Below are 13875 nucleotides of genomic sequence, written 5' to 3'. Positions count from 1 at the left end.
GGAGTGACAAGAATGGACAAGATTAGGAATGAACATATCAGAGGGACAGCTCAGGTAGGACAAAGTCAGAGAGGCGAGATTGAGATGGTTTGGACATGTGCAGAGGAGGGACCCAGGGTATATAGGGAGAAGGATGCTGAGGATGGAGCCACCAGGCAGGAGGAGAAGAGGGAGGCCAAAGAGAAGGTTTATGGATGTGCTGAGGGAGGACATGCAGGTGGTTGGTGTGACAGAGGAAGATACAGAGGACAGGACGAGATGGAAACAATTGATCTGCTGTGGCGACCCCTAACGGGAACAGCCGAAAGACAAAGAAGAAGATATAACAGCTGTTCTGGAAGGCAGAATTCACGTTGTGGATCAGCTGCAGCTGGTTGAAATAACCGCACATGGGGAGTCAATTTGGTGTTTCGCAGTTGTGAATCTCATGCCGTCTGGTGGTCCGTAACTCATGCGAGAGGTCGGTTTCGGCAGAGTTCCGGTATCAGAAGCTCAGCACTCACAGTGCAAACACATCTCGTGAAGTATGGACAATAAGACAACATCAGGGCATAGCAGAAGTCCATCACAGGTGCTAAACCTCTTCTAGATAACCCTCTCAACTTGGGAGAGCGTATAATCATCATAATCCCAGTGAACTTGCTAAATTAACGCCATTGTCATCCTCGCTTTGCGGAACTCTAGTGGCACCGCAGTGCATTCTGGGAAGCACAGGCGGCCGCCAGGGGTATTATGGGAAATGGTAAAACACCGAATGCACGGCGTTCACACGGACTGATCAATTTACTACTCTGATATAATCAGTCATCTTTACACATATTTATTCCCCCTTTTGACAGTTTTCTATTATAAATCAATATATATGGCTTAGTAATGCAGTACGGTGATATATCAACCGCCATGGTACGCCAGAGTTTTGTTTTTTTTTTAAAAGGAGCAAGACGGAGCATGAAGCGTGTTGTCAGTCTGAACCAGACAGTGGGGATTCTGATGATGAAGGAGATGATCTCTCTGTTGTTCTGGAAGAGCAACCAGAGCAGGTGGATCCACCGACATGCGCACAGATCTCCACAATGGGTCGGATCACGCAATTCTGTTTGCAGCTTCTCCAGGACTCAGGCGCTACACAGCTCCATCCCAGCGCCGAGTCCTGGAAGGCAGAGCAGGATGCAGACACACACTGATCCAGCTGTGGCTCCAGGTGCGTTTCGTTTAAAGTGTGGCGATCAACATTAACTTCAGTTTCATTTTGTTCCTCTTTCATTCCTTTTGTGCTCTTGATTGGCAGGCTATTCAGTGATGGGAAAAGTCCAAAGCTCCTCTGTCCACCTTTTCTTGACGATTTGTGACTTTTCCCTTCATTCAGGAATCGTTGTATGCAATGTGACCGGGCCATTAAAGACCATGGATGGAACACTAATTAAATGTCTGATATAGAAGATTGTTTTTTTTTTTTTGCTCTCTTTTTTTTATTTTCAGCACACGAACACACTCAGTTATGTGGCAGAATTTGTGTGTAACAAAGCGCAAGGGGCATAACCTGCAAGTGGCTGATTTAATGTAATACTTATGGTCATTAACCTGCGTAACCCTCATTTAAATACCTTTGTCTACGTCACGTTACCACCTGATTTCAATTGCGCTACTAGTCTTAATAAATCACCCTCAAAGCTGTTTCCGACCATGCAAAAGTTGAGGTTACCCACGCAATTTAGTACTCATTATCTGAGATCTTAGTAAATTAGGCCCAAAATGTTGTGAGCCTCACCTTTTATCCAAGCAAGCCAGAAGTGATACTTAACCTAACGTCAATTTCAACACATGTTCTAAACTTTTATTGTGTTGTTGGATTGTCTGTCACGGCACATGGCGACAAGTTCAAGAAGTTTTACTTGATTGTTGAGATTTACTTGATTGTAAGAAAAGGCAGTATCTGAATTATCCACGCCTACTGTGTTGCTCCTGCCCCTCAATGTGCAAACACTTTGCCACATATCACCTCAACAACCATGTTCACTGAAAGTCATATATAGAAGACCACATTCATGGGCACACTATGACATTTTAAGGTTTGGGAAAACATGGTTTGAGTTTATATATTGCAGGTGCCCTACTGTCACTCGTATTTCATTTTCAGCAAATTTCAGAATTTTTTTTTTTTTTTGGTCATACAAAAGTTAATGTCAAAGATGAGTATAACACTCAGCAACTGACTGCCAACCATGTTTGATTACGGTAAAAACAGAATGTGTCCTTTAATGCATAATATGTGCATCAGATAGTAGGATGAAAGATGATCTGTGACTCTTGTGCCACAGCAGCAAAGGAATCCTGGAGAAGTGGCTCACTAAACAGCTGCCACTCCCACGTCAGCCCGGTCTAACCCAACCCCCAAAATGGCATCCCCATTCTGGGGCAGAGACTAGTGAACAGATGGCAAGCCCCAAGGGACAGGTATTGTTCAGTTTGGTTATCAACCTACCCCCACTTTTCTCAGAGAAATCATTTGTGAGACAGGAATCTCCCTGTAATATGTTCTAAAGACTTGAACAGGTAATGTACATTGATCATCCATCATACCTGCCTGACTGGAAGACAGGAGGTGACTCAGGAGCTTACCAGTGAATGAAGAGAGTTCTCATAATTTGGAGACGAAGGGGTCTGTCCACTGGCACGAGGCCAATGGGTGCTACCTGATGAGAAAGAAAAAATGTAGATTCATTTAACAAGTGCGAAACTAATTAAGATAATTTAATATCAGCAATGCTGAGACCTAAAGGATGCTACACAAAAGCTACATCTATTGGATATTATTTTAGTCATTTATAGGTAAGATACACTTCCTAATGATGGGAATTCAACCTGGCACACAATAAAGATCAGTGTTTGCATAACCCAAAAGTTCTACCAGATGCATGTTTCTATTAGGTCATACTGTGCCAACTCCACCTTGTATTCAACTGCAAGTGATGTCAGAAGCAACAATTTGAAAGAAGGCCGATGCCTTCTGAGAACCTCTATTGCTGGCGTCCCCACCAGTCGATCGTGATCGACTGGTCGTTCGCGATCCCCCGGTCGTCCGCGGGCTGACTTCCAGTAAATGACATGAAAAAAAACTGTCACTGGACTCGAGAGGATTTAGTGCTGCTATAACAGACTGATGCAGCAGGTGGCAGCAATGCACCAACAAGGATGGCGGTGCCTGTTAAATGCCAGAGTAGAAGAGCTCGTCTTCTATGGTGGATAAGAACATTTATAATTTTCATCCTGTATTATTTTTTCATTTATTCGAATGGTAAATCCATCTGTTTTATCTGCAATGTAAATGTGGCTTTACTGAAGAAAGAAAATTTGGCACGGCATTTCAGATGATTCACAAAAAATACGATGCTAACGTCTAATGCTAACCCGACTAAATCCCCTCTGCTCGCTCAAAAAGTCAGCGAGCAGCACAATGATTCGTGGTCCATAAATATGAAGGGTGATGAATGTGGCGACAAAATTGCAGTGTTCTGTTCGGGCCGGGAGTCTGAGGACGCATTTATTCTGTTCTGCTGCTGCTACGTTCATGTACCGTTGGAAATTACAGCCTGTTTGCTTGTATTCTTTTTTATGTGGGTGGGGGGTGGGGTGGGAGTCTGCTTCACTGGGCTCAGGCACCTTATTTAGGCCAGAATTGATCTTTTGTGTAGATACAGTGAATTATTTTAACAAAAATAAAACAAAAACCATACTCCTGCCATAAGCACCTGCTGAGTCTTCTGCCTGAAATTAAAGAATTTCTGAAACGTTCAAACCATGCTGAATATGCACAGCTTTTGGATTTGAAAGCAAATTTAAAATCAAATTGCATGTGCTATCAAGCAGGTTGCAACAATACGACCTGCAGAACTTTCCACACATGGACACAGAACTTAAGTACCAGGACACAGACTGGGCGGAGCCTGAGATTGCACGTTATGATAATCACGTGCAGAGCATCTGGTCAGAATTTGACTGCATCCAAAGAGCCTGTTGTCAGTTTTGTCTGTTGTCCATTTGGGGAAAATATAGATGTGGACTGCATATCGTCCAAAGTGGCATCACTCTTCAACCTGGATCCTCACGCTGAAAAATGACATTGAGCTCAAATCCAGAGCAACACCTGACATGAATGTACAAATCTGGAATCTAATGCAGACAGAGTGTCTGAGTGCCTGCTTACAGCTTCTACTGTCTGGACTATGAGAGACCAGCTTCCTCCTCTCGGGGCCAGAAGTCCCACTAAGGTAGGTAACAACTTTTCTAACTTGACGATAGTCCTAGGTCTACTTGTGCTTATTCTTTTCCACCATGCACATTTACTTCAATGATGCATTATTATTGTTAAAACCTGCTAAAAAATTGTGTTATTATATTGGTGCACAATATATTGCGGCTACGCTGTGGCGTTCGATATGGCTTGGTAGATCTCAATACATTGTCAACTTTAAAAGTAGATCTTGGTTCAAAAAAGGTTGGGCACTCCTGCTCTAGTGTTAAGCTGACATTTAATTGTTCATGTTTTAACATTTTAACCCCATTCAGGACTTTAGTGAGCACAATATGGAGAAAGCAATTACCAAGTCCTGAATAGGGTTAATAATGCTCTTCCTGAGTTGTACCAGGCATGACAGTAAAGCCCAAGGAACAGACACACCTATTTTTGGTCTGGCTGCTCCAGTGATACAGACGGAGTCACATTTGCTGATGTGGACCAACTCCTTCTGATGGTGTCAGATGTCACCCCTTTACAAGCACATTATGAGGTGCATCCCCAAGCTCCAACTTCCATTCTGGGTAAAGGAAGCAAATGTGGAAGTAGACAATATTGCAGTTCCTTGAATGGCCTCTTGAGGTTGGTTCCAAAAAAAAAAAAAAAAAAAAAAAAGAGTTGCTCCCCACAGATCCCATAAATAAAGAGCACAAATAAATGTGTTTACAGCCTGGTATCCCCCCCCCCCCCCCACACACACACACAAAAAAAACAACAACAAAAGATGGGTTTGGTCTCTTCAGCTACTTTCCCCCTTAGTGACAACTGGCTCTTATCCACTTCGTGGAGATAAGCACTGGCACCAATGGGACTCAGGGCCTATACAAGACTTAATATTTCTCCCTATTTTCTGTCTCTGCTTCACTGTATCTTTCAAAAAATAGGGTCAAGAGACCTGAGGTCCTTTGGAGAAAGGAAAGAATAATTTACACCAAATGTGAGGAAAGTGGCATTAATAAAAGGTCAATGAAAATCTTTGTGCAGGTAGACCCAGATTCAAGGAATGTCAATACACAATCAAGAAAAATGTACTGAGCAGCTTTTCAGCTATAGAGAATTGAGCAAAATGTGATTTCTGGCCCTTTAGGGGGCCCTGGGGGTCCTTAGAATGATTCAAGGGCAATGAAATTATTTATTTTTGTCTGTGTATATAGCCTCCTAAGGAATCTTTATGGAGAAAAAAGTTATTGAACAGTTTTTCTGCAGTAAACTGAACACTGATTTTTTTTTTTTTTTTTTTTGGACTTTTGGTGCCACTTGGGGGCCCTTAGAACAATTATTATGATTATGATTATTATTATTATTATTTGTGAGGCAGCCTCCGAAGGAATCTTCATGCATAATTAGATAAAAAAACAGCTTTTGAATATTTTTCTGCAATAAATTATACAGTGAAAAATGGCATTATTGTTCTTTCTTTCTCTTTTTTGGGTCATTCTTTGGAGCCCCGGGAGGCCAGGAATTCAATGAGAAAGTCCAACTTATGATGACCAGACAGTCCCCCAAAAATGGCATGTACCAAATTTCAGACAAATTCATTTAAAGTTTTTTCAGAAAATTGTTAGACGCCACATTGCACAAGAATCTTGATAGTATTAGTCCTATGGATCTTTGTCTAAAGGATTAATAATGATTAACAATGCTGCCACAAATATTTTTAAAAGTTTTCATTATGATCAAACCAGGTTTACTCCATAAAATTGATGTTCTGAAATATGCCCATAAATTTTGCATAGTATTGTATACGTTAAGTCAATGATGTAGTATTACCACAAAACACAAACTTTCACTGTGGAACATATGCTGATACAATGTATCAACATACTATGCAACAATATATGTTGGTTCAATCAGTTTGATACTCTTCCTGTTAATCAGCTGGTAAACATGATCTTTTCATGTGGATTTTGCAATCTAATGCCAATTCAATAAACTAGTGGCAATATACATCATCTTCAGGCAGATGTTATTTGTCTGGAAAGGCATCCATGCTGTCCTGTCCTTGATAGTAATGCATAGCCGTACTTTAATATTCTGTTTTCTAAACTAATAATTTTGTATTTAAATCAAGTAATCCAATTAAGAAAAACGTCAGTCTGTCTTGTAAGAGTGGATTCTATAGCCAAGAGTTAATCTACAGGCCAGTGCCGGAAAGGAAATCAAGATGATGTGATCTGGAGTAAATTAGTGCAAGAGCAAAGGAATTCACATCTGCTCATCACATTTTCTATTTCAATACAAAATTTCTAGCCTTTTGTTGAAGCACATTTTAATGGCAGCAACTTCCATGCCATGCACAACAACAAGCGATGTATTATAAAATTTAGTAATCTTGACATGAAAATGATCTGCTCTTACAGGTTGTAGACATGATGAGGTGTCTGTGGATTCAGGGCTCTTAGAGCTCTTCTGGTGTCTACTAAAAGGGGAAGAATGCAAAACCAAGCCTACATCCTTGTAAATGGAGACCAGTGTTGCACAATGCATATATGGACAACTTTGTTTGGGTTTCTATCATTTAGAGATATTTAAAATAAAACATATTTTCCGAAAGGCAAAGCAGATGTCAGTGAGATACAACGCTCCTCCCTTTGCCCCCCTGCTGCTATGACCCATAACAGAAGTAAGAAGGTATTTAGAAAATGGATGAATTAATTTTTTGTTTTCTACAAATATAGAACATCCACTGTCAGATGAAACTATAAGAGGTAAAATGCCTTCCACAAGCATGAACATAACACAGTCAGTCAGTATACAGGATTTTCCACTGTGTCATTGCAGTAACTGGCTCACTATAATTCTACAGTTCTATTGTTGAGTTTTCCTGTTTCTCTACACAGCCTCAGAAAAAAAAAACCTGACTTTTAATTAGCCAGCTATTAAAAGTTACTTTAGAACAGGAAATGAGAAAGCCTCTGTTCTGCATCAGCTTTCTCCCAGGTGAATGAGACGCAGACTCCACATGAGCCTCTATTGGCTGGTGGCTATGAAAAATTAGCCTGGGGCTTTGGTCCCCACATGCACCAGAGACAGCTAATTGAACAAACCAGTCTTGAGTAATGTCCTGAGCACTGGGAGAGTTCAATGATAAATGGGTTTCAGGGTTAACATCAATGGCAAGACAAATTTTTGTGCCAATTTCAAACTAAAGTTTCTTTTCTATCCCCACAAGCGCAATAAACATGAATAATTATTGAAAGAAAATATTTTCCTCACATTCCCATTTGTCTTTACATTGTAGTAACATTAGTACTTTATGTTGCATGTAATATGAAATGCATCAATGTGAAAAAAGGTAAAATTCTACATGCTATAACAATTTAACATTTGAAGACAAAGAAAGCAATGAATCCAACACCATAGTGTCATAGTATACAAATTTACATTCTAAGATCTGAACACAGTATTTCTTATTATGTACAGTTGTATGTAAAAGTCTGGGTACCCCTGATGATTTCTATGATTTTCCTTTATAAATTATTGGTTCTTTGGATCAGCAATTTCAGTTTAATATATCATATAGCAGACAAACGCAGTGATGTTTTAGAAGTGAAATGAAGTTTATAGGTTTTACAGAAAGTGTGTAATAATTCTTTAAACAAAACTAGGCAGGTGCATAAATCTGGGCACCCCAACAGAAAAAATACATCAATATTTAGTAGATCCTCCTTTTGAAGAAATAACAGCCTCTAAACGCTTCCTATAGCTTCCAGTGAGAGTCTGGATTCTGGTTGAAAGTATTTTGGACCATTCTTCTTTACAAAACATCTCAGGTTTGTTGGTTTCCGAGGATGGACAGCCTGCTTAAAAATCACACCACAGATTTTCAATAATATTCAGGTCTGGGACTGAGATGGCCATTCCAGAACATTGTACTTGTTCCTCTACATGAATGCCTTAGTAGATTTTGAGCAGTGTTTGGGATCGTTGTCTTGTTGAAAGATCCAGCCCCGGTGAAACTTCAACTTTGTCACTGATTCATGAACATTGTTCTCAAGAATCTGCTGATATTGACTAGAATCCATGTGACCCTCAACTTTAATAAGATTTACAGTACCTGCACTGGCCACACAGCCACACAGCATAATGGAACCACCTCCAAATTTTGCTGTAGGTAGCATGTGTTTTTCTTGAAATGTTGTGTTCTTTTTCAGCCATGCATACCACCCCTTGTTTATGTCCAAATAACTAAATTTTAGATTCATCAGTCCACAGCACCTTATTCCAAAATGAAGCTGGCTTGTCTAAATGTGCTTTTGCATACCTCAAGCGGCTCTGTTTGTGGTGTGTATGCAGAAAAGGCTTCCTCTGCATTACAGCATCATACAGCATCTCTTTGTGCAAAGTGCTCTGTATAGTTGAATGATGCACAGAGACACTATCTGCAGCAAGATCATGTTGTAGGTCTTTGGAGCAGGTCTGTGGGTTGACTATGACTGTTCTCACCACCCTTCACTTCAGTTTATCTGAGATTTTTCTTGGCCTGCCACTTCGGGTCTTAACTAGTACTGTGCCTGTGGTCTTCTATTTCCTCACTATGTTCCTCACAGTGGAAACTGACAGCTGAAATCTCTGAGATAGCTTTTTGTATCCTTCCCCTAAACCATGATGTTGAACAATCTTTGTTTTCAGGTCATTTGAGAATTGTTTAGAGGCTTCCATGTTGCCACTCATTAGAAGAGATGCAAAGAGGGGAAACATTTGCAAATAACCACCTTAAATATCCCTTCTCATCATTGGATTCACCTGTGTAAGGAGGTCAAGGGTAAATGAGCTTACCTAACCAATTTTGTGTTCCAATAATTAGTGCTAAATGTATTCAAATCAATAAAATGACAAGGGTGCCCAAATTTATGCACCTGCCTAGTTTTGTTTAAATAATTATTGCACACTTTCTGTAAATATTATAAACTTCATTTCACTTCTTAAATATCAGTGTGTTCGTCTGCTATACGATATATTTAACTGAAATTTCTGATCCAGACAACTAATGATTTATAAAGGAAAATCTTGAAAATTATCAGCGGTGGCCAAACGTTTGCATACAACTGTGTAGATTCCACTGTTAATCTGATGACCTGGAATTGCTGGAGAGTAAATACAGAAGGCGTTTCACCCACTGTGAGACTGTCAGCCTCATCAGCTGAGTCACTGCCACCCTCCTTCATTCACAGGCAGATAAACCAGGACTTTTGCAGTGTGTTTGTATGATATGCATGTGTGAGACAAGGGGGAGATAGGGTGAACAGCTGTGTGTGGGGTTGGGCAACAGCTGAGGACAAGGGGTGCATACGTAGAGACAGCTGTCGCCACTCCATTACCACACGACACAACCGGACTCTAAAACAACACACAGGGCTTTCCCTTATTTTCTCCCTTCATTCACTCTCTACTACTCAACAGCCTCACATGTGTTTGTTTTCACCCGTGGCAAAAGTAAGGCAAAGATAAACAAACACACTCTTTACATTCTATGGCCAGGCAGATGGGACCAGAAAGATCTTACGTGAGACTTTAAAACAGCATGTCCCATTATGCCTAGACCTATGAACCAAAGCCTATTCTAATTGTACATGCTGTCAGGTGTGTTCTTGTGCATTTTGAGACCCAAATCTTGACAACTTCTAGACCAATTCCTCCTATCACATAGAATCACCTCCGAGTCACCGCAGGGAGTGCACTATTATCATTGCCTGATTTTGCCAAGATGTGCGGTCAGACATACATCCATCTGGTTGAGTTGTAACCTGTGTAGTGTTCATAAAGCAAGCATTAAAAATACATCCAGGAAGTGTTAGCCAGACTGGAAAAATGTAGTAATAAATAATAAAGACAAACCTTGCAACACAACCACCTCCCGCTGATTTTTCTTTTAAAGTGACACACAGCAACTATGGAGAACAGCATCTTGCTTCTTTGGGTTTCTCATGGCTTTGTAAGCTTCGATATTTCCAAGTTCCACAAATTTGTCATGACGGTCATTAAATGTCCAATTGCAATAATCACATTTGTGTTTCTTGATTCTTTCATATGTTTATGTTAAGATTGTGAACAGACCTTACTTGTGTGAAGCGCTTTGAGGCAACTTTGTTGTGATCTGGCGCTATATAAATGAAAATAAACTGAAAATTGAAATTGAAACTATTTCTGTTCAGTGTATAAGGTCTGCCCATATTTTGGATGGGCTAAAGCCATTTTTCACTCAGGACGCATATGACCAATTTGTATACAGTGAAACGAAAATTTCAGGCATGTCTTTTTTGGTTTTACGAGGTCCACCTTTAAGCCGTCCTGTGAGACCAACACCGAGGTGGTTTTGTGCCGCGCCATGAGCGGCACGGTGGCGCGTCCCTCCGCTTCTTTTTCCATGAAAAAAACTCCTGTAACAGTGGAATGTGCCGATAAAGTGCTGATGTCCACATCTTCTGCCTTTTTGTGAAAGTCAGACGAGGTCCCGGATCAACAAAGCTTTCATGTTGGAAATGATCTGGTTGTTTCAGCGGGGTGTCAGCCTGTCGATGGGGGCTGGGAGCACGCCGCGCTCTCAGCAGTTGTGGGCCGTCCTTAAAGGGGCAGTAACACCCCGTAATCTGTTTAATCCCCATAAAATCATCCCTGAAAGCCATATTAATTTTTCGAACGGTGTCCACCTGGAGGTCTCTCACAGTTTCTGGAAAAAAATTGATGCAGCAAAGCTCCAAATCGTTCAGACATTTATTCGCAATAAAAAACAGACGAGAGGGGTGGACCACACCTCACTCCAAGCCTGCTCACAGGCGAATGACGCAACCGACAGGCATGAAAAAACTCACGCATGCGCACGAGGGTTCAAGCTTGTCTGACGCAATCACACGTGATTCAAATCCATATGGTTTTTGAAAAAAATAATAAGGTCGGATACTTTTCTAACAGACCTCGTATGGAAACACTGTTCTGTTTTGTTTTGACGTCAGTGATTTGGCCTGTAAATAAAGACCATTTTAGAGAGCAAGAACTGCGATAGATGATTTCGCATTTGGAAGCTTTTTTGCACCATTTACAACAGCACTCGACCAGAGGTTTTTTTTGTTTGTTTGTTTTTAGGAATGCCAAGGAAAGTAATGTCAGTGCATCAACCTTCTTACTGTGAGAAATAAAACAGCCTTGTTAATGTTTCCTGCTGCTCTACTTCATATGTAGGTAAAATACATGTTAAATACTTTTCATACCAAAGTAACTAAACTTGCTTTTAATAATTGTCATTGTTATATCTCAAATTGTGCTTTTACCGATGTTCGCACTCTGTTTGGCTTTAACGATTGTTAATTAAACAGACTCATGGTGCTCCAATGGGTTTAAAACTGAAAATGTTTGATTCATGATGTTTTTGTCCAATTGTTAATGTTTAATGGACATATTTAAAATGAAATGGTTTCATATTCAATAAGAAAATGATTAAAGGGATCATATTGTGAAAAATCACAACATTTTCATGCTTGCCATTTTCACATTTTTCTTTTTTCAGTCTCACCATTTCAAAACTTGTTGCTTTGTTGCCAGGTCATCGCTTTCATTACAATAATACCCAATGTTTTATTAGTAAGTGCACAATATTTTTATTTTGAGATTCATAAGCTGGCAATTATAAAATACAAATTCACTTTTCTTTCAGATGGAATAGAATTCCATGGGCAAACATGTTTGATTTGGTAAGTGATAAACGCAACACCATGATTAGATCAAATGACTCTGTACATTCCAGGCTGAAAAGAAAATATCCAGATATTTTCATCTACATTTTGCAGCCTTTTACTATTCAGTGCTAAAACTTTTCTTTCCTATGTTGTCACATGTTCCAGACATTGACTCAAATCAACTACTAATGCTGAGTTATTTCAAGCCCTTCTTCAGTGTTGATCAAAATTTGGTGGCTGACTATTCAGTCTGATTGATTTAATATAATCAATTGATATCAGACATGGTGTTTCAAACATTGCAGGTTGTGTAATCAGTGTAACACATGCACATATAATCAATGTCAGACAACTTTGTAAATTTAACAACCAACATTTCTGAGACAATACAGTGAATAGAAGAGAATATCTATTTGTCATTGTGCATGCAAGCACAATGAAATTAAAAGTGCCCCAGGATGCATGTACACATAAATAAATACTAAAATGATACTAAAATAATATTAATACTAAAAACAAACAGAAATTGCATAAAAAGATTATTGTATAGTGGCATTTAGTGCACAAATGGCTCTTGCAACAAAGCTATTTTTCAGTCTATTTATTTTTGTTTTCAATGTCCTGTACCATCTGCCTGATTGCAGCAGTTCAAACAGATGATGTCCAGGGTGGGAGGGGTCTCTGACTATGTTTTTGTGCCTTCCTGATGCTTTTTGTTATATAAAATGTTGAAATTACATAAATATTGGGAAAAAAACAGTTGTGTGTAGATGCCCACACTTTTCCCTCTCTTTGTAAGATTCTCAATGGCCCAATAAAGACTGACGGGTCCTAGAGTAAGGCAAACATCTCGAAGTATTGTGTTTTACCAATTCATTACAATATATATTATAAATATTTACTTTTGAGATAACATTCCAAATGTGTTCTCCACCACACGATGTGCAAAAGACAACTTGCAGCTGTAGATAATTTGTCTGTGATTCTGGAAGCGATGCAAGAATGGTTTCATCAGCCAGGTTCTGAGAGCAAATGCATCATCAGCTATGAAATAATTATTTTATATAGCGTGGCGTCAAGCAGGACACAGCAGGATGCATTGGCATGACGAATTGCATGGCAATGCGGGGATCAAATTCATGCAAGTGTCAAGGTGCCTTTACACTTTCTTAAAGAACTGTAGTAAATAAAATTTCACAACTTTTGTAAAAATTTAAAAAGCTAAATAACTTAATGAACAACAGTACTCTGAGAGCACAATATCCCCTGCTGGCTTTGGTACAACTGCTTGCTATATTCTGATAAAATTTCAAGTATGTGATAGTTAATTTCAGAATGCAGATCCAACTCATGAAACTGGCATTGTCTAGGTTTGTTAATCAAGGGCCATAACGCTGCCAAAATGCGTCAATGTTGTAGAATATTACAATATGCATATTACCAACCTACATCAAGAAATTGTACAAAGTTTCCCAAAATTCCTACTAAAAATGTGAGACGAGTTGTTTTCAGAATACAGGCACCCACTCATGAAACTGACAGAGTCTAGATTTGCTAATCAAGGGCCATAACTCTGGTAAAATATGCGTATTACCAACCTATAACTGATTCTGCCATGTTTGCAGACTAGATGAAGACAGACCTGTGAAAGCACTTCTGTATGGCAAACTAGCTCAGGGAACTCGACCTGCTGGCTAACCAAAACTGAGACACGTGTAAAAATGCCTTGAAGAGTGCTCATTTGTTAAGTAAATGGGACACTGTTGTGAATGATAGACTAGGATGGAGAGAATTTATACATAATGTGTGTAACAGTTATAATGTCAAAAGGATATAACGTTAAGAGGAAAGGAGAAAGAAAAGAAAAAGGAAACAAAGTGTGTAACAACCGTCTGCGGGTTCACGAGG

At 39.6% G+C, this 13875-nt stretch overlaps 1 protein-coding gene across 11 annotated transcripts in view; it reads right to left on the bottom strand.

Moving 5' to 3' along the window:
* The window catches only part of tcf12 (transcription factor 12), a 338068-nt gene that overhangs the window by 23690 nt on the left and 300503 nt on the right, over positions 1 to 13875 (bottom strand). For all 11 annotated transcript variants that reach the window (XM_034189942.1, XM_034189886.1, XM_034189913.1 and 8 more), the window contains one exon: positions 2620 to 2693. In XM_034189942.1, coding sequence (XP_034045833.1) covers positions 2620 to 2693 — 74 coding nt within the window. The remainder of the gene's footprint in view (positions 1 to 2619; positions 2694 to 13875) is intronic.

Source organism: Thalassophryne amazonica, chromosome 2 (genome assembly GCF_902500255.1).
Source record: "Thalassophryne amazonica chromosome 2, fThaAma1.1, whole genome shotgun sequence".
In the NCBI taxonomy this organism is placed as follows: Eukaryota; Metazoa; Chordata; class Actinopteri; order Batrachoidiformes; family Batrachoididae; genus Thalassophryne; species Thalassophryne amazonica.
Note: the sequence above shows the minus strand (reverse complement) of the source record. Positions and strands in the feature narration are given on the sequence as shown.